The 26,878-nt window shown below is 32.9% G+C and overlaps 1 protein-coding gene across 2 annotated transcripts; it reads right to left on the bottom strand.

Moving 5' to 3' along the window:
* Positions 1-249: 249 nt before the first annotated feature.
* On the bottom strand, positions 250-26,878 carry Nmd3 (NMD3 ribosome export adaptor). Of its 2 annotated transcripts, none has more exons than XM_047564993.1 (16): positions 26,787-26,878; positions 25,960-26,015; positions 24,386-24,520; positions 23,220-23,316; positions 17,679-17,759; positions 16,703-16,831; positions 16,317-16,407; positions 11,701-11,779; positions 11,023-11,119; positions 8,624-8,741; positions 7,507-7,652; positions 5,328-5,440; positions 4,471-4,543; positions 3,138-3,244; positions 2,202-2,272; positions 250-1,805 (listed from the first exon to the last, which is right to left on the bottom strand). In XM_047564993.1, exons 2-16 carry the CDS (start codon positions 26,001-26,003, stop codon positions 1,675-1,677), a joined length of 1,512 nt encoding a protein of 503 aa, XP_047420949.1. In that variant the 5' UTR covers positions 26,004-26,015; positions 26,787-26,878; the 3' UTR covers positions 250-1,674. The 2 variants fall into 2 exon arrangements, with proteins under 2 accessions (XP_047420949.1, XP_047420948.1); XM_047564992.1 differs by lacking the exon at positions 26,787-26,878 and adding an exon at positions 26,579-26,780.

The raw sequence follows: 26,878 nt of genomic DNA, 5'->3' as shown, positions 1-26,878 counted from the left end.
TCTTTTTACAGAATAAAATTTTTTAAAGTAGGGAGGCTATAGTTCAGTGGTAGAGCACTTGCCTAGCACGTGAGGACCTGCATTCATTCTTCAGCGCTGCAAATAAATAAATAAGACTAAATAAAGTTAGATACTAAATTTTTCAGGGAAAATCATGACAAATACATGAATAACATTAACAATTCCACTTTGGAAAACTGAATGAGATACTCTCATGTAAATGACAATGACCATTTCAAGGACACAAAATAGGGAAGGCTAATTTTATTTTCATGCTTTTTAATATCTTGACATAGAAGAGAGAAAGAACTTGTTGAGGCCATGCTCACCTATGAAGAACTAAGACGAGCTATCACCAAGAATAGCATATGCCTTTTACATTCAACTTTAACTAAATATGCAGACAAAAAAGGAATCAATTGGAAAATTCAGGATTTCATTCATAACTTCAAAATTGGGGAGTTCAATCTCAAAAAAAGTAAACATTCTATTCAGCACTTGCTCAATCTATTTAGTGGAAGGCATATAATTAATGAAGTAGCAGTTAGTTTGGTATAGTTAGTAAGATCTTGCTGCTACAGAAATAGAATTGTAATACTTCACTCTCAGGACACTACAATTCAAGCCAAGTCTCTTTCTTAAAAATGTGGAAGGATTCTATATTCAAACCCGATTCATGGTTTTTAAAGCATGTACTTCAATTTTATTATTTTACCAACTACATGCTGGAATCTAATATTCTTTTTGATGGAGATGTGTTCAAATGATGAAACTTACAGAGAAAATTTATTTCTTCTCAATCTGTAAAGCAAAATTTTAAAAGCAAAATCTTTTAAGTGATAGGAAGATATTTTTATGACACAGACTACTGCCCTAAGCTGCTGGTCCAGGCAAAACTAACAAAAGAAGAAATTGCTATTTAACCTTTAAATAACAACTCCATATGAGCTACAAATATGTAAACATTTTATATATATTTCTTTGTACTACAGTAGAAGTTAAATGTTTAAAAACTTTTGCAAGACTGGGAATACAACTCAGTAAGAGTTATATAGCAAGCAAATGCCAAGCTGTGGGTTTGATTCCCAGAGCCACACAAAAAAAGAAATAAAAACCTTCTGAAAATGTTAATTTTATGATGAAATAAAAAAAGATTAACTTCCCTCTTGAATGTCCAGTGATAAATTGAACCCCAATTTCCCTTCACTAAGGACATAAAAATGATCTAAAGTGGATCAAAATGCTTAAAAAGTTCATATTAAAAATGACCTTCCATATGCTCATAAAATGATCAACATAAAAAGAATGTAAAAGCTTGTTTTATACTTGAATATTTAGTTAACAGCCAAAGAATCACTACATTTGAGTTTTTAAATCCAGTACTACAGTATGTAAAAATACTACAGTACATAAAAAAAAAGCAGTGATAAAACTGCACACATAAAAATGGCCCAAATATCAGCAACAATTATATTCTCCCTAATCTTTTATTATCTAGAACTTCAAAACTATCAAATCTTTTTAATGCTTAAACAATCAAAAGAGTTTTATTTATTCACATTTAAAACTAAATTTCTCCTCCTGAAATATGGAAGCATAGAAGCAATACACAGTAAAGATCATTTTGTTCCAACTTCCTGAGCCACAGATAGTACAGTCTATAACATGATCTCATTATGTCATCATTGATGCACCTTCTTCACCAGTGGCATCTTGGGAAATATGAAGATCTTCAAGCATCTCAGCCAAACTAATTCGAGGTGCTCCTTCATCATCTGTGTCACTTTCCACAGGTATAGTTGAATCTAAGAATCAAAAGAAGGATTTCAAATAAATACAAATATGAAATTATACAAATATCAGCCCCTACCACTACTAGCATTATCTAACTATATGGTATTAGAAATTCTTGTATTTTACCTAGGGCTGGCACTCAAAAATTCACTGAATGAATGGACTGAATAAATGTATAAATAAATTTCTACCAGTAAAGGAGCTATCATGATAGGAAAAAAATTGATATAGAATGTGGTATAAGAAACAATGTAGTTAATTTTTACTATTCTATAACGAATTTATTAGTAAAAGTTTAACTACAGTAGTTTAAAAAATAAAGAAGTAAAGTACAGGAATCAAAGTTTAAGATACCAAAATACTCTCCCTGGTATAATATATGACTTAAACACTCCTCAAACACCAACCTCTATAGATGTTGATATTTTTTCTAATTGCCTCATCTTCTTCAAGATCTTCAAGGAAATCTTGATACTGCCTATAGGATAAAGAAACATTTACATATTTCACCTTCACCAAGAAAGTATGAAGTTCTCTTCATTTTCAGCACTGCAAGTTAAATGTGCTCTAAGCATTAAAAAAAGTCAAATATGGATGCCAATTAAATATTGATAGGCTGAAAACAACTTTTCTTTCAAAACTACATGAAAACAAAACAGTTGAAAATAAAGGTGAGGTTAAATATAAGACAATGAGAAGATACTCCTCCACCAAAAAGTCTTATGACCAAGTTGAAATACACTTTCATTTTACAGATGAAGCAGAGAAATCATACTTAGAGAACTTAATTAACATGTTGTAAATTTATGTATATCTTAACTGTAAGGTTATATTTTAGAAATACTACTGTTTTCCTATTTCAAATTTCATAAAACAGTTTTATTATAAATTCTCCATTTTTTCCCAAAATCAGTGGTACACCATCACTAAGAGCACTTTTGAGTCATTCAAAAATCTTTTTTAGAACACATTATCTTGCTTCTGGTTGTTTCAAAAATAACATTTGATTTCAAAAAGCTGTTTTCTTTTTATCTCAAATCATAAGTATTCATCTGCTATTTGTGATATCCTTATTATTTATTATATCCTTTCTATTTATTATATTTTAACTTTTCAACTGAATTATTTACATGACAGTGTAATTATAAGGTAATAACCCAGGATATAATTATTAAATCCATTATATTCTCTTAAATTTATTCCATCAAAACCTAGACAGGAATCCAAAATTAATACTGAGTGCAAGGATCAACTGTGTGATGCCTATTTCTTTACAACATAAAATCAATTTATCCTAAAGATTTTCTCTGACACAACATATAAGGTTAAAAGCAAAGTGGGACCTTTCATCATCTGTATCCATGTTTTCTCTATCTCTTGCAAGTTCTTTCAGTTTCCAGTTTCTACGACGCTGGCGTTTGGTGCGGTCATAGCTCTTCTTGATTAGTACCTGTAACAGAAATATCTGCAAAGTTATAAAACACAAGAACTACAGTCGGACCACAAAATCCAATTAAGTTTAAAAAAATGAAAAGTTATAGGAATACCAGAAAAGTCTTGAAACTGATGGCAGTGGTTACACCACAAGAGAAAGGTACAGAGACCAAGAAGCATTGTCAAGGAAACTTTTATAACTTTTTCTCCATGTATTTATGTGAGAATGCATTTGGGCACTATTTGTATAACTTAAAATTACTATAAAATTTTCCAATGAATGAATATCAAATTTTTAATACCAAAACTCTGCAGCTTTTTTTTTAACTCGAACTTCTATTTTCAGCTACCATTAATATGAACTATTTCAAAATATCATAGGCATTTTTTCCTTTTTTATTCCCACTAATAAGCACTTACAGAACTATTTACAACTTTCACAACAGTATATCTTAGAACACCTTAATAACTGTGGAACAGGTGAAAATAATTTTACAAAATACAAAATCTTGTAACATCTTCATGAGTTCCTCTTATGACCTTGTTAGAAATATCTACTTTGACTTACAACCAAATCATCCTTCTATTTCCTAATTTCATCAGTTAATTAAAACACAACTAGGTGATGATGGTAGGTGTGGGAAGGAGGTGTCTTTTATTTTGGCCATAGCTAAAGAAATCAATGTTAATTTTAAAAAATTAAGCAATTAGGACATAGGATCTTTCACACTGATTTCATTCACTATTGTTCATGATACTTAATCATGTTTGAACTTAACAGATTTTCACAAGTAACAGTCTTTACTCAAGACTTGATAATGTGAAGATTATTTTCAACTGCAATTATATTTACCCTTGAACAATGGTCTTAACTCTAAATATCTTCTTAGCTGGACAATAAACATGAAATATGCTGAACGTAGATCAGCGTAAACATGAGTAAACTCTAAAAGTCACCATTTCTAGCAACAAACTTATTTTTGCTCTATAGATAAGTACCAAGTATTTTGACAGAGAATAAAATTTTAAAGAGCAGAACAACAAAAAAATTCAAACCTTGAATTTACCCCAAGAAAAATGATTTAAAATGAATATTCCTGCTATTATGCCTTAACTATATTTTCAAAGAAATCTCTAAGTTGATTTGTTATTTTCTAAAGTGTGAACTCGTGCATCTGTCTCATAAGAATTACAAGAATCCTCCTCAACAGGAAAAAAAAAAAAAAAAATCGAAAGCCTTACCACATCTGGAACTCTATCTGAGTTCATTTTGTTGACATGCTCATCATTTAAGTTACAGTTAGCCAAATCAAATCTGAAATACAAACAAGGAAAAATTTGCTATTTCCCTCCGTGTGTAATTTTTTATTTTAGGGATATTACCTAAAACTTTCTCTTAAGTCAAACATTTAATGTTTTTCACTTTAAAGTTTTGCAATTTACTATACAGTGAACACGGCTCTGTACATTCCAGAAAAGAAAAGACGATACTCAAGTTTTACACATTATCCATTACTGTCTACCTTATTATATGCTGTCTATCTTACTATATGCTTTTGTTAAAGAAGGAACACAGACATACATCCATCTAACTCATTTCGTGGAAATGAACAAAACAAAATAAAAACACTTCCCATTCTCCAGCAAAAGGAAATGAAACCGTCAAGGTAATGTTTAAAGTACACTGATTAGCTTTGATTGAGAAAGGATTGTTCCATGACATTATAAAGATATTGCATATATGGCTACCATTTCTTAAAAGTGAAATATTTGAGGAGGAGCATATGCACAATAAAAAACTACCCACTCCCAAGAAAAAGCTGCAAATATGGATCTAACTATATACATTCAGAAGTCAATTACCAAAATCTTAGACCAAATGACTCTTAGATGATGGCCAAACCAGAACAACTACAAGCTTCTCTCCAAGTCAGAGTTTAATTTAGATATTAATATTTTTAAAAAGCTGTAAGACTCCAAAAAAACTCTTAAAATATTTTTGGAATGAGCAACTTTAGTATTTTAGGTAGCTTTGTTGGCACCCAAAGAAAATCTTTAATGCTAATTGGCAGTTTAAAATACTGTAAAATAATACAAACCCCAATACCAGGTCTCCAGGATTTAGAAGGTGTCCCAAATGAGTGCGACAAAAGTACTGTTTATCTGTATTCATTTCAGATGTTTTTTGTACCCAGACTTCCCCGAGGGTATGCTTAACAGGAAAGAAAATGTGTTTTTCAATAATCTGAACATAACTCAAGAAACATCTCATAGAAAAATTAAATACAATATTGACTTTCAGTTTTCTAGTTTTCATTTTAACAAGAATTTTTTCTTTTATTTTCCATAGTTCTGAAACACAGTCAAAATTAATAAATTACTGAATCATGGGTATGAAAAAAGACTCAGAAGGAAATCATAAAAATGAATAATTGATGTTTGTTAAGTTTATTCAAGGCTCTTATAAAACATTAACAATGTCCTCTGAAAAATACATAAAGACTTTTTGAAAGAAGTGTTTTTCACAGGGAGATTGGGCATACGGACTGGGAAAATAGCTGAAAAGGTAGAAGAATCTTAAAACACGAAAATATTCTAAACAAATATTTATTTGACACAAGAGGTTAAAAAAAATGTGTTCAGACAAAACAATCTTGGAATCCCAATAGTACACCACTACAGAATCCAGACCTTCATCAAATTAATTTTGGGGTACTACTAGTTCATAGTATAATTTTTAAAAAAGTATTGCTGCAGAAACATCATCCTGAATTTGAAAGTTTAAAGAAGAAAACTCTCAGGTTTAGAAAGGACAAAAAAAATTACCAGAGAAACTAAGTAGTATTTAACAGGATTTACTTTCCAGTTCTTATATTGCTCCTAACTATAAAAGACTTAAGAATTTGTTCTAGTTAAATGTATTTTTTGAAAACCAAGAAAACATACTATCTGGTTTTTCTATATTTATTATAAATGAAAAGTTAGCTCTTCACTATATTACTTTTTAAATAAATATATAGAAAGTGATGTCTTCCATTTTCAGTGATTTTTTTTCCCCAAATTATCAGATGTTATTTTTGTCTCAAAAAGCAGTATTAACTCAAAGAAAATGAGCATACTTAGAACCCAGATTGGAGGTCTCTAAATACTATATCACACTAAAAGAATCCCAACTTCTATCCTTGAAAAACTATCTGATTTCAGATAGGGGTTAAGTATCATGCAATGTGAATTTTAGGACACCAGAATGCTGTTTTGGGCTTTCACAGAAAGCAAGCATGCTTTTAGACTAAGAAAGACATCTCAAAAAAAACATAGGAACCATTCTGAAGGGGCTCTCACTGCCCAAATTTAGGGCAATCTAAATATTTTAAAAGAAAAAGAATAGATCTGTGAGGGGTGGAGGAGGAAGAAAATATAGTAAATACATATAACTTCATAAGCTCATGATGATAATCACAGATGATAATCACTGTCAAACACAAAAATAAGTCTAAACAGATTTTTTTCACCACTGAAAGATAAACCAGACCAACTCCTTATTCTGAAAATGTCAAAAGAGAAAGAATTAAGAATTAGTGCAGAAGAAAAACATGTCAGGGAAACCAAATAGCCCTATGTGATAATGGACAGCTCTTCCTTAATAAAGAATGTTGGCTAATAAATGTATAAGAAATAATAGAAAGGTCACCACTTAATACTAAATAAAATAATTAATTTAGGCAAGAATGCTAAAGACAAAACACACACACATACACACATAGATAATAAGAACTTGATATGTGCATAATACGACAGTATCAATTCACAGATTACTTGCTGGTTACAAAGTGAAAAAAACATCCTAACAAAATGGAGGGAGCTGGCTATCACCATTTTAGTCAGTAAAATAGACATTACTTGTCTCGATATAATACCATAAAAAGTATACAGCATCACTTCTCAGAGTCTAGCAAAAAATATTTAACTTAAATTTAACCAATCCTTTATATCCAGTTTTCCATTTAGAGGAAATACAAGAGATTAGAGCAAGTTAAATGACATCATGAGAAAACAGTAAGATATAGTTCTAGAAGGGTGGAGTACTCTACAAAATAAATGTTCTATTTGTCTAAGCAAATTAGTATTATGACCAAAAGAAACAAAAACAAAAACAATGCACTTTTAATCTAATGTGGTGCTACCTTCATTTGGACTCCACATTTTGAAGTTAAAAAAGAAAGACTGAAACAATAGTAAGATGAAAAAAAAAAAGGTGGGGGATAGGATACCGCTTACCTTTTTTGATATCATTCCAGCACCTGCATTGCGTTTTACATTTCTAATGATGCTGCATTCCATCACAATAAACTCCTCTAACTGTTTGGGATGGCATAAACTATTGAAAGGATGACTCCAGAAAGTGCTCCCATCAATATCTGCAACTAAAAATAAGCACAGAAAACTAAAAGACAAAAGAACTCATGTATTTCAAAGAGTCATTAAATGTGTTAACTAGGGAGGAGATAGTATATACTAACTGGGAAGTATCAGGTCAACAGGAGCTACAATGCCAACTCAGCCCCAAACCCATAGCATAAGAGAAAATCAGGTGTCAAAACATAGCTGATGTTGTTTTTATAATCAGAATGCTAAAGAGCTAAGTAGCTTTTAAATAAGATCAGATTCAACCAGTTGTATACTTATTTCACGTGCTATCATTTTATTTTAGAAACATTTTAGTTGCTTTGTTTATAGGAAATAAGGTCTAGCTCCACTGACAATGTCTACACTATTACTACAAACAGACCTTTAACTGATGAACTTTAATTGATAAGGATATGAATGACTTTTGGAAAATATCAAAATATACTCAAGTTTTATAATAGAAAACTCGCAGGAAACTTATTAAAAAGATTAAGTATGAGATACAGCCAAATACTGAGACACCTATCAATGAGGCCTTTACAAAAAAAAAAAAAAAAAAAAAAAAATTTTTTTTTTTTTACAAAAAAATATGATAATGATAAAATTGGTGAAAGTTCACATGCAAACTAAATGTTCCACCAGGTCACAAAAAGTCACATGTTTCAAAATTTAAAATATCTGTCAAATACTGAAATTCAGCAATAAACATACGTAATTAGTCACAAAACTTAAATGAGGCAAATAAGTCAATTTTAGTAAAAATTCATGACATAAAACTAGGAAATCTAATAAAATTCACAGAATTGTTTCTTTAAATAAAAAATATATAAGGGTAACTAATTCAAATACTTTCATTTCATAAGTATTCAACAGTACAAATATTAACTGTCCCAACGTAACATTATTGAGAACAAAATTAATATTATAAATTATTATTGCCCATTGTACAGGACAAAACTGTCAAGGTAAATTTAGTTTTCACAGTTACCTTGTAGGGTGTTTGGATCTATGAGGTGGATGGCACTGGTTACGCGAATACATACACAGATCTGGTTCATATTTCCCAGACTTTGTGCCAGTTTTGGAGACAAACAGACAACATTATCCTAGACATAAGAATAACATTTTAAATGATATAAATCCTAAATAAGTCACCAAAAAACACTTATTAGTAAACCCAATCCAACTGTAATTCCCCAACCAAAATTTTAGTTTTTACTTAGTACCAACAAAGAACCTAAAGAAAAGAATCAAACCTTAAATTGAAAATAAGTTATACCTTCTTAAGGCAGGCATATCTGCCTTAATTAAAATGCTTTTAAAAAAAAAAAGTCTTTTAGGACCTAATCTCCAAGTTGTTAAGATTACTTCAATTTTATTGCAGTTCAAATGCTTGCTTATCACTCTAAATGTTAGTATTGTGTACTTCCTAAGTAAAGTGTAACATCAGTAGTAGAATGATTTTGTATATCTACTTGTGAATTATTTTAATATCCATAAAAATTTCTAAGGAATAACATTTGTCTTAAATGGTTACATGTACCAATATGTTAATCAATGATTTAACTGCCCCAAAAAGGTCACACATGTCTACATGTATATTGGGATATACTGTAGTAACTAGTAATATAATTATGTTTTTAAACAACATTAAAATATAACAAGGATCTGGGTTATATTTTAAGCTCTATCTATTCACATCCATAGACTCCTCCACTAAAGGAACACTATGTGCATACTAGTTCCTCTTTAAGCCTTGGTTTTCAACTCAAGAGTTTTAGGGTTGGGAATATAGCTCAGTTGGTAGAGTACTTGCCTTGCAAGCACAAGGCCCTGGGTTCAGTCCCCAGTACCAAAAAAAAAAAAAAAAAATTGTGGTCAACTCAAGAGTCTTCCAAAGAAATGAAGGAACATACAGTTAGCCCTCCATATCACATGTTCCACATATGAGGATTCAACGAACATAGAATCAAAAATATTTTTTTAAAAACCTGCATTTGTAATGAATGTGCATGTACTTTTTTCTTGTCATCATTTCCTAAACAATACAGTACAACATTTACACAGCATTTACATTGTATTAGGTATAAGTAATCTAGAAGTGGTCTGAAGCATAAAGGAGGATGTGAATAGGTTATATTCAAATACTATACCATTTTACATAAGGGACTTAAGCATCCTCAGATTTTGGGACCTGCAGGGGTACCAAAAATTTTATTCAGAATCAATCTCCTATAGATACAAAATATGACTGTATTTCACACTACGCATTCCCTTAGATACTTGTATGAGTCACTCAAAGCAGTTAATACACAGGGGTAAATATGTTCTCGTACCTAATTCCTATTTTCCTGGTTTCAGGTTCAGTTTTAAATCAGGGGTTGGTAAAAGATGCTATTCAGGACAGATTTGGCCCACTGCTCATTTTTTGGAAAGCCTTGCTAGACACAGCCCTGGCCATTCACTTTTATGTTATTCATGGCTACTGCTACGTAAAATATTTACTAAACGGTCCTTTACAGAAAGTCTGTCAATGCTGTTTTAGGATATCATTTCATTCCTGGTAAAAGCTTTAAAGTTACAGATCTGGGTGTAAATACTGGTCTTATTGTTTTGTAGTTATATAACTTTGAGAAAGTCATCTAACCTCACCAAGCTTCAGTTTCCTCATTTTCAAATGATAGAGCTTACTTCAGTTATTGACACATGAAGAAGTGAAAATATCACAGTACCTATATAACAACTTTCTGTAGAATAGTTACCCAAAAAATCATGGCAGTTAGTATTACATGTAATTTAATATCGACATGTAAGTTTCTACATGGTAAAGACCTCTAACTACATTATCCTTATATAGCCTAAGATGATCAATAACTGTTTAATTTTAATTCATTTATATTTTTGAAGCAAGGTTTCATTTTCTTACAACTAAATGAAATAATCTACATTCCAAATGTTTTATTCAGATTATGTTTTCAAATAAAAATAATTCTATGATCTAATTTCCACAATATTATTTAATCTTACCAATTGTTTGCACATGTCCCACAAACTGGCTCACTTGTTTTTTTTCTTTTAAACGTCATTTCTTTCAATTCAAAGTTTCAATAACTGTCATATGTTCACTAGGATCACAAATTTTAAGGAATAGGTACTTATAAAACCACAACCAGGTCTTTCATCTTAATACATCAAAATGAGAGACATGCCAATTCATAATTAAAAGCATGATTATTTTTATCTTTTTTTTAACAAGGCTGAATGTGTCAGAAATCATTTAAGAAAGTCTAAATTGTTAACCACCTCTAAAGGAAACCAGAAGATTTAAATCACCTATCAACCAACAGGTGTACTCTTTAAAATATGAATTAAATGAAAAAAATATACCTTGCATATTGGAACAATTTCCACAGAAAAAGTGCTTTTGTAATTGTATGTGTTACTATGAATATCCTGAGAGATCAGTCTTTGTGAAGCTTTGTATCTATTAAGAAAAAAAGTTAATAGTAATAGAAAGGCAAAGGTCTTTACTTATATAGACTCAAGAATATCAATTTTTATCAAATCAAATTATCGTCTAAGGTCTTAAACAGTTTCCTGGTGCCTGCTACAGTAAGGGCTAAATTCATCCACTTGTATCTCAAAACTTTCATCAGTATGACTACAACCTTAAGACCTACTTAAGTCCTCCAAAATATACCAATGGCTCAGACCATCTACTTTACATAGCATCCATTAAAAGTCATGCTAATGCCCATCATAAGTCTTTGTTCACGGTAAATTCACCTTTTGATATAAATTCCGCCTATGAAAAATTTCCCCATCTTTGGAGTGTTAAGTACTACCTCCTCTATAACTCTTGTACTCAAAGCCCTCTTAACCCATCTTTCCTTTCTCTTACCATTTAAATACAGTCATCAAAGGTTTAGCACTCTAGAGTTAGGTCTAGCTCTCCAAAGGAAATTCTTACATACACGTTAGCTAATGTATCTCTTGAAGAATAGATGTGACCTATACCCATTTTCCAGGTCCTTGAACTTAGTTGCATTTGGGTTCACAACATACCTACAGGGAACCGTACACTGAAGAAATTCTACCATCTTCTGAGCATGTTGTTTTGAGGAATAATAGAAATCCAGACCATCTTAAAAAAAAAAAAAAAAAAAAAAAAAAAAACTTCATAAAAATAATTCTGCAGAACAAGATATTCCTCTACTAATATGACTATCTTGCAAATTCATATTAAACAAAATCAAATTATTAGAAAATATTTAAAATATTAGGAATGTCACTTAAATTTGTTTGGCAAAAGAACAGACTAAATAAGACAAATGCTAACAAATGAAAACAACATGAATAATTTTAATTCTAGAGGGAAAAAAAGGCTGGTTGTAGGGGGAAGGAAAAAAGAATATTTCAGTGTGATAGTGCATGCAATTAAGCCCAGCTACTTGGGAAGCTAAGGCTGGAAGACGGCAAGTCTGAGGACAGCCTGAGAAACTTAGTGAGAGCCTACCCCAAAATTTAAAAATATGAAATAGCTGGGTGCAGTGGCACATACTGGAAATCCCAGTGATTTGGGGGGCAGGGGCAGAAGGGTCCAAGTTTGAGGACAGCATCAGCAATTTAGAAAAGCCCTTAGCAACTTAGCAAGACCCTGTCTCAAAATACAGAATAAAAATGGCTGAGAATGTAGCTCTGTGGTAAAGCACCTTTGAGTTCAATCCCCAGTACCCAAAAAAGAAAAGAAAAAGGGTTGGGGATGTAACTCAGTGGTACAGTACTTGCTTAATATACACAAGGCCTTAGGTTCAATCCCTAGCACAAAAAAAGAAGAGAAATATTTTATGTAATGAATTTAACAAACATTTATGTAATAAAATCTACCAAAAACATAACTGGAATCCATCTGAGATTTGAAATGCAAAAGAAAGTATATATTTGCAATATAGCTTCAATAAACCCCAGACAGCTAAAATCATATTATCTGTTCACAATGCAATAACATTAAAAACTGTCAACAAACGAAAAGCTAAAAGCAAACCCACTAAGAAATATTTAGAGACATTTTTGTAAATAACTACATGGGAAACTAAAATTATCCATAATTGCCAAAACAAATTTGAAGAAACTGAACAAATTCATAGGACTCACAGTAATCAAGACAGTTTGGTACTGGCATAAGGACAGATATATAAATCAATGGAACACATGATATCCCAGAAACAAAACATATATTTAGTCAACAGATATCTGACAAAGAATCCAAGATATTCATTAGGGAAAGGATAGTCTTTTAATTGGGACAAAGAATATCTATACAGAAAGATGAATTTACACACTTAACTTCACATCCTGCACAAAAACTAACTCAAAAGAATTAAGACCTTAATATAAAAGCTAAAACTAGTGAAAGAAAACCTAGGAGAAAATTTCTGTGACCTTGATTAGACAAACAGTTCTTAAGCACAACACCAAAAGCATGACTTACAAGAAACAAAACCTGATAAACTGGACTTCATCAAGATTCAAAACTTTCAAAGGACTCAAAAACGATTCAAAGGACACCATTAAGAAAATGAGCCCAGCACAGTGGTGCATGACTAATCCCAGTGACTTAGGAGGCTGAGGCAGGAGCATCAAAAATTAAAAACCAGCCTCAGCAACTCATTGAGGCCCTAAGCAGCTTAGTGAGACCCTGTCTCAAAATAAAAAGAGCTGGGGATGTGGCTCAGTGTAGGCACCCCTGGGTTCAATACCTAGTAACAAAAAAAAAAAAAAAAAAAAAAAAAAAGGACTATTTTGGAAGACAATCTATCAGTATGTAATAAAATTTAACATTTGCATTTTGTCCAGTAATTCCACTTCTTTAAATCAATCCCAAAGAAAACCCACTTACATATGTACAAAGAAAAACATATAAGGCTATTACAGTGCGGCTTGCAGCAGCAAAAAAAATGGACTAACTGGTAAGCCCATTAATGAAGAAATAATTAAAATACACACTGATTAATGAATACCACACAGTAATGAAAAGTAATGAACAAAACTACAGACAATGTTGTGCAAAGTTTCCAAATATCTTAAATAGAACAGCAAGTCACAGAACACTACAAAATAATCCCACTTGAGAGGAAATCATTATTATCAATTTACAAAGAATATCTTATTTTAAGGAGTTATACTATATATAAGAATGCCAGATAGATAAAAATGAAGTGAAAATCCTTCATTTATATATACTTCCATTTTTAAATTTTTGAGAGTTATTTTATAAATGAAGTTATAAATAAGAAAACAAGCCAGAGATTATTATCAAACCAAGAACAAACAGGAAAAAAAAAAATTGCTCTAGATTATAAAAGACGAGTTCTTAAACCTATGGCACTTTTGGTTTTGAAAATAATTACAAAATGTATCCAATTCTTTTCCTACCAAAAAAATTCTGTGTGAGAATGTGTCTACCTACCATGGCAGTAAACTATAATAATAGGATTTTGCATCCTTAGACAATTTGAGTCTCTCTATCCCCCAAAGAATTATCAGAACGAAGTTAAACAGAACAACAGTGTTATCTCTGTCTGGTAACTAGTCAATAAGGGACCTTATCCACATAAGTATTAACTAAACCCATTTCACAAAGTTAGACGGTCAATCCTGAGTCTACTAATAATACACTCAATTCTGAGAGAAAGCTTAAAAATGTTCTCCAGGAGAAAAAAACTAGTATTTTCCCTATTTAAGGACAAAGAATCACACTTTGACATACTTTTCTTAACATTTACAAGACAAATAAATAACAGATCAATAACAATGGAACTCATGGTTTTAAAATAAAGAATACAATTTAAGAATTTGGTCATTAAACCTGTATTTTCGAAAGAGACTACAAAAACAATTCACATCTAGCAATAGCAAGTGCCATCCAAAAACATAGTTTTTGTGGGATTTCTGAAATTGATAATATAAAACACAAATATTTTTACCACTTTTTAAATAAATCTTTATAAAATCATAAAGATGTTTATGTTTTATGTTACAAATTTTAGAAATATGTATTCACTACCAAATATGAGTAATTATACTACATCAAAACAGTAAGTGCTGCAGGCTATGGGTATAAACAGTGGCAGACCACTTGCATACCATGTGCAAGGGCCTGGGCTCAAAGCCTTGCACCACAAAACAAAAAAAAGCAGGAAGTGCCTAGACAGAACATGATCTAAGGAACCACTATGAAAATATGCAAAAATTTTAAAATTCCATCAAGAATTCTACTATATGTGGGGTTGGGGGTTGTGACTCAGTGGTAGAGCAGCCTAGCACATGTGAGGCACTGGGTCCAATCCTGAGCACCACATAAAAATAAAAAATAAAATAAAATGAAGATTAAAAAAAAAGAATGTTTTAATAAAAATTTTTTTAAAAAGAATTCTGCTATTTGTATATAATTTTATTATTACTGAGTTTAGACTTCTGAATTAACATATCCATCACAAGTAGCTCTCAACATATGAAAACATGAAAACACAACAAAAGAACTTAAACATCTCAAAAATAAGGTTCTTCCAATCAGAACTGATCTTTCCATTATATAAAACAGGTTTTTAATGAATTTTCTATCACAGCACTTTACACTACATTAATGTAAACACTGATTTACTCTTCTAGTAGCAAGATGAGCAGCCTACTGAGGGCAGAAATTAATTATGTTCTAAGAACCCCAAATGGCATCTATCACAATCCAGATACTTGATAAATGTCTTGAACTGGAAAGAAGGAGAACATCAAGGGAAAAAAAATTTATATTTCTAGATATGTGATATCCAACAAAGAAGACACTAACCACATGTAAATTTAATATAAATTAAATTAAATGTAATTAAAATGTAAATTTAATAAGGCAGACTCAAAGAGTTGAATGTTATATATGGAGAAGGTAGATCAAAACAAGGGAAAGAGGGCAGTGGGGGAGAGAATCGTATATCATAAGGATTTAGGGAAGATCAGTGGAATAAAAGGAGAACGAGAGATGTGAGAGAGAGAGAGAGAGAGAGGGAAGAAGGGAGAAGGGAAATGGAATGAATTTACCAAAATCATGTTATATACATATACAAATGTACTGAAGGGAATCTCACCTTTATGTGTATGTAGAAAGTACCAATCAAAAATAAATAAATAAGGGCTGTGAGGTGGCTCAGGAGGAAAGCACCCCTGAGTTCAATCCCCAGTACCAAAAATAAATAAGAGAAAGGAAGATCAGTAGAGGAGGAGGAAAAGGGGGAGGGAGGAAATGAAGGGGATGGGGATTGAAATCATATTCCTTGTATTTACAATTTTGTCAAAATGAACCCAAATACAATATCAATTAAAATGTTCTAGTTTAAAAAAATGTGGAATAAAATTGATTTCTTATACCCCAAAACATAAATTTAATGTAATTTTAAATTAAAATAGAAGAAAATTCCAAACTCAGTTCCTCAGTTGTACCAGCCATCTTTCAAATACTCAATATATTTCAAATACTCATGTAGCTAGTAACTTCATATTGAACAGTACAGATATAAAACTAAAATTGTTTTCTTCCTAACAAAGTTTTTTTGAATAGTACTAATCCAAATGTTATCAGGAAAGATAAGTAAGTTGAAATAAAATTCCAGTTATTTTAAATTTTAACTTACCATGAATCTCTTTGATACGAAGTGTATTCTGATGCATTCCATATTTCAGAATCAACTGTTCCAGATAGTAGAATGTTTTTTTGTGTAAAGTCTAAATATAAAAGCATTACTGGATCAATAAATTGAACACCAAAATAAGTCATTTATAAATATACTACAAATGTACCATCTATAGGTATAGCACACTGATTTTTCAAATAAAAACAACATTTAAAGATTACGTAAAATGTAAAATAATTATCTATTTCCAAAGCTGAATGCTCCAGGGATCTAGAATCCCTGGTGCTTAACGGACTTGGAAAGAAATGGAAAAGGTTTTTTACTAACTGTTTATAACAGACAAAGATTAAATACAATGTAGAATTTACTCATCTTTTTCTCATTACCTTTTGCCTGACTTGAATCACGGCCTTCCAGAAATCCTTGGCTTCTACTCTGTGGCAATCTCCACACATTTGGGACTGAACAACATAATCCACCACAAACACTTGCTGAAGGATAGCACCATTCATCACCTGGGAAAGAAAACAGTAACATTTCTTCATCCTTACAATTGTTTCATGATAAATACCTTTTTTGAAATAATGCTTTAATAATTTAAAATCTTTTTATTTTTTTTACTTTCTTTTTTTTAATTTTTAATTTTTTATTTTTACAGACTGCATTTTGATTCATTGTACACAAATGGGGTACATCTTTTCATTTCTGTGATTGTGCAAGACGTAGAGTCATACCATTTGTGTAATACATGTACATAGGGTAATGATGTCTGTCTCATTCTACCATTTTTAAAATCTTTTCCTACAGATGTTTTGGGGGATATTAATATGTTGAGTTTAAAGACAAAAGTAAGTTATATTATTTTAAGACAGGTATAAATTTAACAGCTCCCCAACATGACCAATCAAAAATCACCTGAGCCTTTTCAACATACAGATGGGTTGAGGATATAGCTCAGTGGTAGCATGCACAAAACCCTGGGTCCAATCCCAGCACCACAGTAAAAAAAAAAAGAAGAAAGAAAGAAAGAAAGACTATATTAGATTCCAGATCCTCACATCCAGAGATTCTGATTTAGTTACTGTGAGTCATTATGGTGATGGGGCAAGTTTGAGAATCATTACCTTAGCCCATGATTTTACTTTAGTCCTTTTGACAAATTACTTAACCCACTAATGAAGAGCAACAGCTGCTCTTACCACTGACGACGCATTTTTACAGATGATCAGAGGAAAACAAAAGACTAAAATTAAGAGTACACTTTTCCTTTTAAGCTATTTAAGGTATAAAATAACTTGCCTCTAGGCCCTCATTGTCATTTCCTACACTTTAACCATATTTAGAAAATAATGTATAGCTTACCTCTTTTTGAATAGTCAGTTTAACTTTAAGTCTCTTAGAATGGGGCTCAGTCCAAACAAAGCCCGCATCTACAAGGCGTACCTTCGATGAAACATAAACGAAAAGAAACATAAGTTCCTACCTGAAGGAGGGGGGGGGGGTTGTAAATAATAACTATTTAGTATTTAGTGTAGCATCACTATAAAAAAAAGTTTCATCATCAGGGGTATGGAAATGATAGCAGCAAATAAAAGGACAAACTAATGGCTGTATTAATACAATTGATACAATTCAAGAAAGTAAGTATATGCATAGGAAAAATCATTTTTTCTTAACTGTATTGAACTTTGAATGGAAGTTACATTTTTTTTTTGTTATAGAAAGCAAAGAATTGGTGACCTCATTACTTACAAGAAACCTCATGAACAAAATTTCCACTTGGATTATTCTCTCATAAAGTCTAAGATCTGTGGCTTTTTTTTTTTGAATGGACATTCATTAGAGGAAGTTTAGTGCATTGAATACTGAATCCACAATTGGAACTCACTTCCCAATCATAACTCACTGCCAAATCTGCAGTACTTACAGAAGCCAAAAACAATTCACTATATGTGAGAGACTGGATATAACTAGAATGCAGGTTTTAGGACAAGAGGAATGGGAAAACAAGAATGTAGGATGTTGCAATAATTTGAGCAGAAGTTGTAGGTAACCTGAACTAAGAATCGGAAATAACAAGAAAATCCAAGAGCTACTCAGGTGATGAAATCTGTAGAATTTAATAAATGAATTTGACAAAGAGAAAGAAAACAAACTCTAGCATGATTATTAAGTATCCAACTTGGGCATAGGTAATACAGTTTTTCTGACATGAAAACAGACTTAATTGGGAGAAATGTTGCATTTAGTTTCAGACATTTAAATTTATGGCATATCTGAGATATCCAAGTGGATTTGTTCAATGGATGGTATGATACATATTGATCTATGGATCTATGGAAAAATCTGTGCTGTAGATAACAGATCTGGGAGGTAGGAGAAAGCAGATTATAATTTTATTCAAGTACGTTTGATGAAAATTTGTCTAGCTAGCATAGATGCAGCACTCCAGAGTAAAAACTTCCTTATATAACTGGTTCCCCTAATGCAAAACCTAGTAGTTAACAAGCTGCCAAGTACCGAGTAACACGCAGCTTCCTATTCCTGTCTCCATCTACAGAACGGAGATAGGGTCTTTGTCAGTCACCTCAACATTCCCAAACCAGTATTACCACACTAACTGTCCTTAAACCACCACAACTCATCAATCTTATTGGGCCTTTTATCTTCTTTACCACAGACCCAGATACCTCAGTCATCCCTCATTTTCCACACTCCAATTTTCATATGGTTCCACACACATCCTATTATGTCTTCATCTAACATTTTCTCTCAAATCCTGTAACCCTTTTATTGGGCTCTCTAGAACCCAATACTTGCTAACAAAACCTCCTAAGTCCTCAACCATTTTGCTGAACATTCATCTTCTAGATCCCCTGATTATACTGCTCCCTAATAGCTAATGAAAATGTTGACTAATTTTTTTACTCATTTTCTTTCTATCACTAGACCAGGAGCCAGACAAATGTCTTCTTTGTTCTTCATTGCTAATGCTAGACCATTCTCCCTGCAGCCTCATTCATTATACTGAGACTGAATCTAAAGTCATCAGACTCTACCCACCTATTTGGTATAGTTATCCTTGTACTGCTTGCTCTCATTTCTTAAGGATTTTAGCTCCTGGCTCACTCACTGTCAGTCTTTCCAACATTAATATTTAGCAATTTCTATAATAACATACCCTAACCCCTCCATTATTTGAGTTCTATTCCCCCAGTGTTTTTCCCCCCTTCCTATTGCTAGTATTCATTTCCCTTTATTACCAACAACGACAACTTCTCTAAGATCTTAATTCCAAACATCCTATTCACTGACTACCACCTCTCTCTCTAGCTCATTACCTCTATTCCTAGGTACCAAAAATCCTTCAATTCAACAACAGAAAATCCATTCATACTTTTCACTAGCTCTCATCATCCTTCATCTACTCATTTCCACCCTATCCTAGTTAATTTCCAAACCAAACACCAAAATTATTCCCATGTATACACTCTCAATTTCCTTGGTCCCTCTTTCACTTCACTGTAGTAACCAGGCTAAATCATAATTTAGTTCAATTCAACACTTTGCCTGCTCTATATGCATGATCTATACAGCTAAAGGGATCAGAGAAACACACATCATGTGACTGGTCTTTAAATCTCTAACAGTAACTGTCAGCACTGCCCAGCACCTATTTAACACTATTCTAGTATATTCCCTCTTCTTCTCTCCTAGGACTATTTTAAATCTGTCTTCAAACATCTAATAGCTCTTCCCTCATGGCTACTTCCCTTGCATCTGTTTTCTTAGAATTTCCAGGAGCTCCCACTTATCAACAACCTTCCTGTTACCACAGATGAACTGCCTGTATTCCTAACATCAATTTCTAGAATGTCCCAATAGATATTTCAGGCTTCCAAAACTGTACCTGTCAGAAAGTAAGTACTGGATAAATGAAAGAACAAACAAATGTATTCTTCCACTATCTGCTATATTTTTTTTCTTTCTACCCTAAAAGGATACCTCCAGCCAATTATTGTCTCCTTGCAGTTTAACAAAAATTTTCCTTTGTATATTATCATTTACAGAGCTTACAAATACACTGTTAAATCTCTTACATCTTCTATCTTCCCCAATCCCTTCCTCTTCCCCAATCTCCTAATCGTTGCTCCATTTCTGAGTCCTTTTGCGGCAAATCTCAAAAGAACTGTCTATATCTACTGCCTCCAATTCCCTCTGTCATTGTTTCACTTCCACTCAAAGCACATCTTTAACATCACCACTAAACAGAATTGTTTCCAGAGTTAACTAATAACATCCACATTGCTAAGTCTATAGAACTCACCACTGCAAAGCACATAGCCAGCAACTCCCTTCTTCTTAAAACACTACCCCATGGGCTGGGGAGATAGCTCAGTCGGTAAAGTGCTTGCCTTGCAAGCACAAGGCCCTGGGTTCAATTCCCAGCACCGCAAAAAAAAATAAAAAATAAAAAATAAATAAATAAATAAAACACTACCCCTTGCCTTCTAGGATATCATACTCACTAATTTTCCTGCCTTCCTAACAGTTCCTTTTAGTCCCCTGTGCTGGTTACTCCTTTTATCATTAAAGGACTCCAGGATTCAGTCCTCCAGTTTCTTCCCTTCTCAATCTAAACTTCCTAGGTAATCTTATTCAAGGCATGGCTTTAAATAGTACCATATCCCAAATTCATTATCTCTAGTGTGGACTACTATCCTCATTTATCTAGCTGCCCACTCAATATTGCTACTTAAATGTCTGGTAGACAGACAATTATCAATTACAGATGAGCTGTTATCTCCCCCACTCTGACCTATTTCTCTTGAAGCCTTTCTTACCCCACTAATGACAACTCCCTCCTTCAGGCTGCTCAGATTGACAAAAGTGGAAGTTATCCTTAACTCTTCTGCCTCTTACACACCCATCCAGCTACACCAGTAAATGTAACTGACCAGCTTCAAAATAGATCCACAATCTGTCCACTTCCCACCATCTCCATTTCTGATTCCAAACCATCAGTTCTCAGTATTACTACAATCACTTCCTAAGGCCTATGCACCTACCTTTACTACTGCCTTATGCACACTCCACTTCTATTCTAAACCAGCAGCTAGAGAACTAACAAATAAACCATATTATCTCAGTACTCTGTCTTCTTAAGATCCTTTACATCTACTACACTTGGAGTAAAAACCAATCCTCAAAAAGGCCTATAAGGAAAGGTATACTCTTATCTTCCATAATTTCTTTGACTTCATCCTCAACTACTTTTCCTCTCCACCACTCCACTCTAACCACACAGATGTGCTCTCACCTCTGGTCTCTACATTTCTTGCTTTGCTTTAACCATCAGATTTCTACACAACTCCCTTTCTTCCCATCTTTAATGTTTATTTAAAGGTCACCTTCGCAGTGAGGTCTCCCCAGATACCCTATTTTAAATTGCAACTCTTCCACTAATAATGATTTCCTTCCTAGTTTTTTTTTTTTTTTGCACAAAATTCATACTTTTTAATAGGTCATATAACATACCTATTTTAATCACTGCTTATTCTACACACTACTCCCTCCCCCAAACTAAAAAAGAAGCTGACACAAGGATTATTTTCTCTTAATCACTACATGTTCCCAATATCAAAAAGCAGTTTTGACACACAGCTGTTACTTGTTAAATATCTTTTGAAAGAATTTACAAATTATTAAGATTCACAAGACATGGGACAAAATATGAAGTATAAAAGTGAAAATCTAAGATGCACAAAAATGGAAAAATCAGGGAACAGAAGTTAAGTTTTAAAAATATCCTACCACAGGTTAAGCATTCCACAATCTGAAAATCAAAAATTGAAGTGTGTCAAGATTCAAAACATTGAGAGTGCTGGCATAATGCCACAAGTGGAAAATTCCACACCATGAAACACAGATTACTTAAAATATTATATTGAATTACCTCCAGGCTATGTATATAAGGCATATATGAATAAATGAATTTTGTGTTTAGTTTGTGTTAACTCAGTACTGTACATATAAATAATAAAAAATCTTAAAAACTCAGAAATTTGAAACAATTCTTGTTCCAAACATTTTGGATAAGGAATACTCAACCTGTTCAAACTCCTTTGAAAGATTCAAAGACAAAAATGCATCAAGAACGAAAGATTCCAGAACTTAAAAATAAAGTTATTTTAAAATATGAAGGGTTTTAAGCCACGAAGACCAACATGTAACAACAAAAATTACAGAGTACAGAAGAAATAAAGGGATGAATTTCAAAGAATTATTACATGAAATTGTATAAGAGTTTAAGGAATCAAAAAAGTCTTCAACTGAAAGACTCCATTTCAATTAAAAACATATATGGTAGAAGTGAGCCATAAAGTTTTAAAGAAGAAAAGTGAAAGTGTACGTTAAATAATTAGGACTCTACAAACAAATTGTATTTGGATTTTTTTTTTTTCTTTTTGGAGACATTTATGCATTGACTTAAAATAATAGGCAATTTTCTTTCCAGACCAACAATGAAAACAAAAAATAACCAAATAGCACAGTCCCAATATTATAATCTACTTGATTATGTATAGTGATAGTTTTATATATAAAGATTTTCAGAAAAATTAATATTACACAAAAAAGGTTTTCAATAATGAGAAGAGTTGATTCTGTAAGTCTTTCAAAACAAAAAGATAATTTCATTTTCCATAAGAGTATGTATGTGTGTGTGTGTATCTGTGTGTGTACAAGAATAAAACACTTTTAAATTAAAACATTTGTAGTGGGGTAATATTGGTAACAACAGTGGCATTTAATACTTTTAAAAAACCCACTGCCCGACTTTCTGACAAAGAGAGTTTTAATCAAAGGGTACCTGTAAACACTAATATTAGCTGTTTAACATACCTTACTCAGAGGAGTTTTGATTTTTTTCAAACACAAAGCAAGAAGTTCCCTGGATTCTAAAGCACACTGTACCCAAGTTCCTGGTGGCTGAAAATATCTAAGAAGATAAGACACTGAAATTCAACATATCAAGGAAAACCAAAACTTTTCATGTAAATAGTCAGATGTAATAATGATTATTAACCAGGAAATAATAACACCCAAAGTTGCTCTGAAGCATTAACCCAAACAGTTCCAGAACTAAAAAACCAAAATTCTGACTGAGAAAGCCAAACTGAAATAGACTATTAAAATGGTCTTATTCCTTCAAGAGTTGAACATTGAGATTTTCACTTTTCAAGGTTCTATCAAAAACATTACACAGATTCCCCTTTGCTTATAAGTATACTTTTGGAGATAGAAAAGGTTTCCCGAATCATCTAATAAAATTTCTTCACTATGGTGAGAAAACAGAGATGATGAGTTACCAAGAGTTTAAAAAAACTACTTTGTAAGAAATCCAAAACAAACTAGGCCTCTTGATTCTTTGTCTACTACTTTTAAAATTCTACCATGCTTTTAAGAATAGCAAATGTTTATAATAAATTATCACACTTGCCAGGCTTGTACACTGTTAAATCACTAAAAGTCTGTATATCTATGTATATGGAACATTTTCTGGGAAGTCAGTTTTCAAATTTTCCAGAAATCCTTGAACCACCTCTATACTATAGTCATTTTAATTACATGTGAATATTAAGAGTTTTTTTAAAAATTGCTAAATTACTTAAAACATAAGGTGGGTTTTTTTGTTTGTTTTTATCATACAAAGCTCCTAATGAAACAACTTCATGGACATAAAGGTAATATATCCTTAATAATCTGCTCTTTCTGCTCTTACCCTTATAGACATCAACTCTTATCTATCAATTATATGCATCAAATCTATTAAATTCTTCAACAGAAAAAAAACAGATTCGAATACCTTTACACTTTCTTTACCAGATTAATAGAGCAAACTAAAAATTATATTTTAAAACACAAATTCTAAAGTCTTTGGCAACACCAAGTAAAAATTAAATCTAAATTGCATGTGCTTTATTCTGTGCATCTTGGTATATCTCAGCATATCTCAATGGATCTCTATATAAATCCCAACTTTAGGGTAAAATAGTAACGCACTATACCTTTGACATTGTTTGCAGAAAGAAATCGAGACTTGTTTGGGAATACCTTGGCTGATGTCTACTTTACTTCGCAAACAGGCCACACAAATATTGGCAGGATTTGGACTAATTGGGACACCACACTCACAGCACAAGCTTGAAAAAAATAAAAGATAAAATTTTCCAATTTACTTTTTAACGTACTAGTTATATAAAAAGTTACCAAACAAAAGACTTCAAGTTAGGCCATATTTCTGCCTTTTTAAAAAAACATTACATAGAAACAGCAATCTTCAAAGATACAGTAAAGAACAACCTTGGAGCAAACATCGAAAAAATCTGATGGCTACAGTTTTGAAAATGCTTAAAATAAGGCAGATGTTGTAAGTGGTCTAGAGAGTCAACACTGTCCAACAGAACTTCATATAATGATAGAAATATTCTATTTCTGCTCAGTTCAATAAGGTAGCCATTAGCTACACATGGCCAGTGGGTCAGCTGCAGTGACTAGTGCAATCACTAGGAACTAAATTCTTTTAATTTACATTCACATTTAAATAACCAGAAAAGATATGAATAAACATTTTCTATGAAAAAAAATGTTAATATGCTTCATTAAAGTGAATGGAGACATACTGATAGAAAATACAAAACTTGTACTAATCTCAATTTCAAATACTTAAATATTAAAATGCAAAGAAAGGTTAAAGTTCTCTTTACCACACTCAACCAAGACCACCCACAGAGATTAACAAACAATTAACCATTTACATATGCCCTTCCAGACATATTCTATAAAGACACAAATATGCATATTAATTTTTACTAATAAAAAGACTTAACAATAAATCGCGCAATTGCGAATGCAATAGTAGAGCCTACAAAAGACCTCACAGCTTTTTTGCGCATATCACACACCCAAAAAAAAAAAAAAAAAAGGTTTGAGGGAAAATGTATGACCTCAGGATATACCGTGGAAAGTGATATCTAAATCATTTCTACTAGCCATTAGCAATATACTCCAAAGGTAATTTTCACACACACACACACACACACACACACACACACGCACACAAATATTTACCCAAAAGAGAACTTTTTTTAAAACAGGATAAGAAGTGTATCAATGTCTAATGATCCATTTCAAGTGATGGGATTATCATAATTCTAAGTACATTGGGAGCAGAAAGTTTCGGAATCATTGCTACAGATCAATATTCTCCAAAAATTTGATACTCTTCCAATGCTGGCTACTGATCATCTGAAATGTAGCTAGTATGATAGAGCAGTTGAGCTTTCAACTTTATTCTAATTAAATTTAAATTTAAATAGACGTATGGTTAGTGACTACATACTGGACAGTGTTATCTACAAGATGCAAAGGAAATAGTTTAACCTTCTTAAGCATGTATTTACTGGAACAAATGTTATAACTAAATATGAGTTTGATTTTCCGCAGAAATAGACTTTCATTTTTCCCATTTTAAGAAACCCTCTCACCATCACCACCAAAAGTTTTCCACTATTATGGCAGTACGTTTCATGAACTCACTGTAAGATCTTAAAATTGTAGAGGGATTAGTGTCACAACTCACATGTGTCCAGGGCTGCGGTCGGTGGATTCTGTCATATACTCCATTGTTTTGTATACCTTAATTTAAAAAAATAATTGGGGAATGTAAATCATTCGCCTAACCTCCTCTTTATTCTTTCTGGCTCTCTGAATAAGCAACGGAGTTTCGTACGAGGCAGGAAAAAAGGAAAACCACCTCCAAAAGGTAACTTCAGAAGCAACTTTTCTTGACTTAAGACTTGCTCCATTTCTGGAGTCTCCCATCTGCCCTCATGGTGCTCACATTTTAAGATGAGACTAAGAGTCCATAAGAGTAGATAATGTGCTTAAAGATTTATAGCAAAAAGTGAGAGAACTGGCACCTGAACTGCAGTTCTCCATACCCCATACCTTCACCCCACAGGCTGCCTTTCAAGGCTCAGGCCATCTATTCCTTTCCGTGCTATTCCTATCCGAGCTCTGCAGAGGACCTCAGGCCTGGCCTGGGCGCCAACCTGGGCGGACCCACGCCGAGGTCTGCGCGGTCAGCGGACGCCGGAGCTCTGCCCACTACACAGGGCCCCTACCCGCACACAGCGCCCGCCCTCGGACCCGAGCTAGAGGAGTCCCCAGGCGGCGTCACGGCGCCTGCCATCACCCACCTGGACCCCAACTCCAGCCCGGACTGGAACCCGGCCGGCGGCGAACACGCTGCACGCACGCGGCCTGAGCCGGCCCGAACCCGGCGCTGGCCCCCGCTCCCTCCTCAGGAACCCTGCTGGCGCCAGCACCCCAGGTCTCGGTCCCTGGGACCTAGTTAATGCCTACAGGATCGGCCTAAATTTATGGAAAATCAGCAACAAAACCAACCCTCGTCTCACTGTCAGTTGCCACCACAGCCGGACTGGTTGGGGCGAAATCTCGCGAGAGGTCTCCAAATCCCGCGAGCTGAGAGACAAGTG

Source organism: Sciurus carolinensis, chromosome 9, assembly GCF_902686445.1.
Source record: "Sciurus carolinensis chromosome 9, mSciCar1.2, whole genome shotgun sequence".
NCBI classification, from domain to species: domain Eukaryota; kingdom Metazoa; phylum Chordata; class Mammalia; order Rodentia; family Sciuridae; genus Sciurus; species Sciurus carolinensis.
The sequence above is the reverse complement of the archived record's forward strand: the minus strand, read 5'-3'. Positions and strand labels throughout refer to the sequence as shown.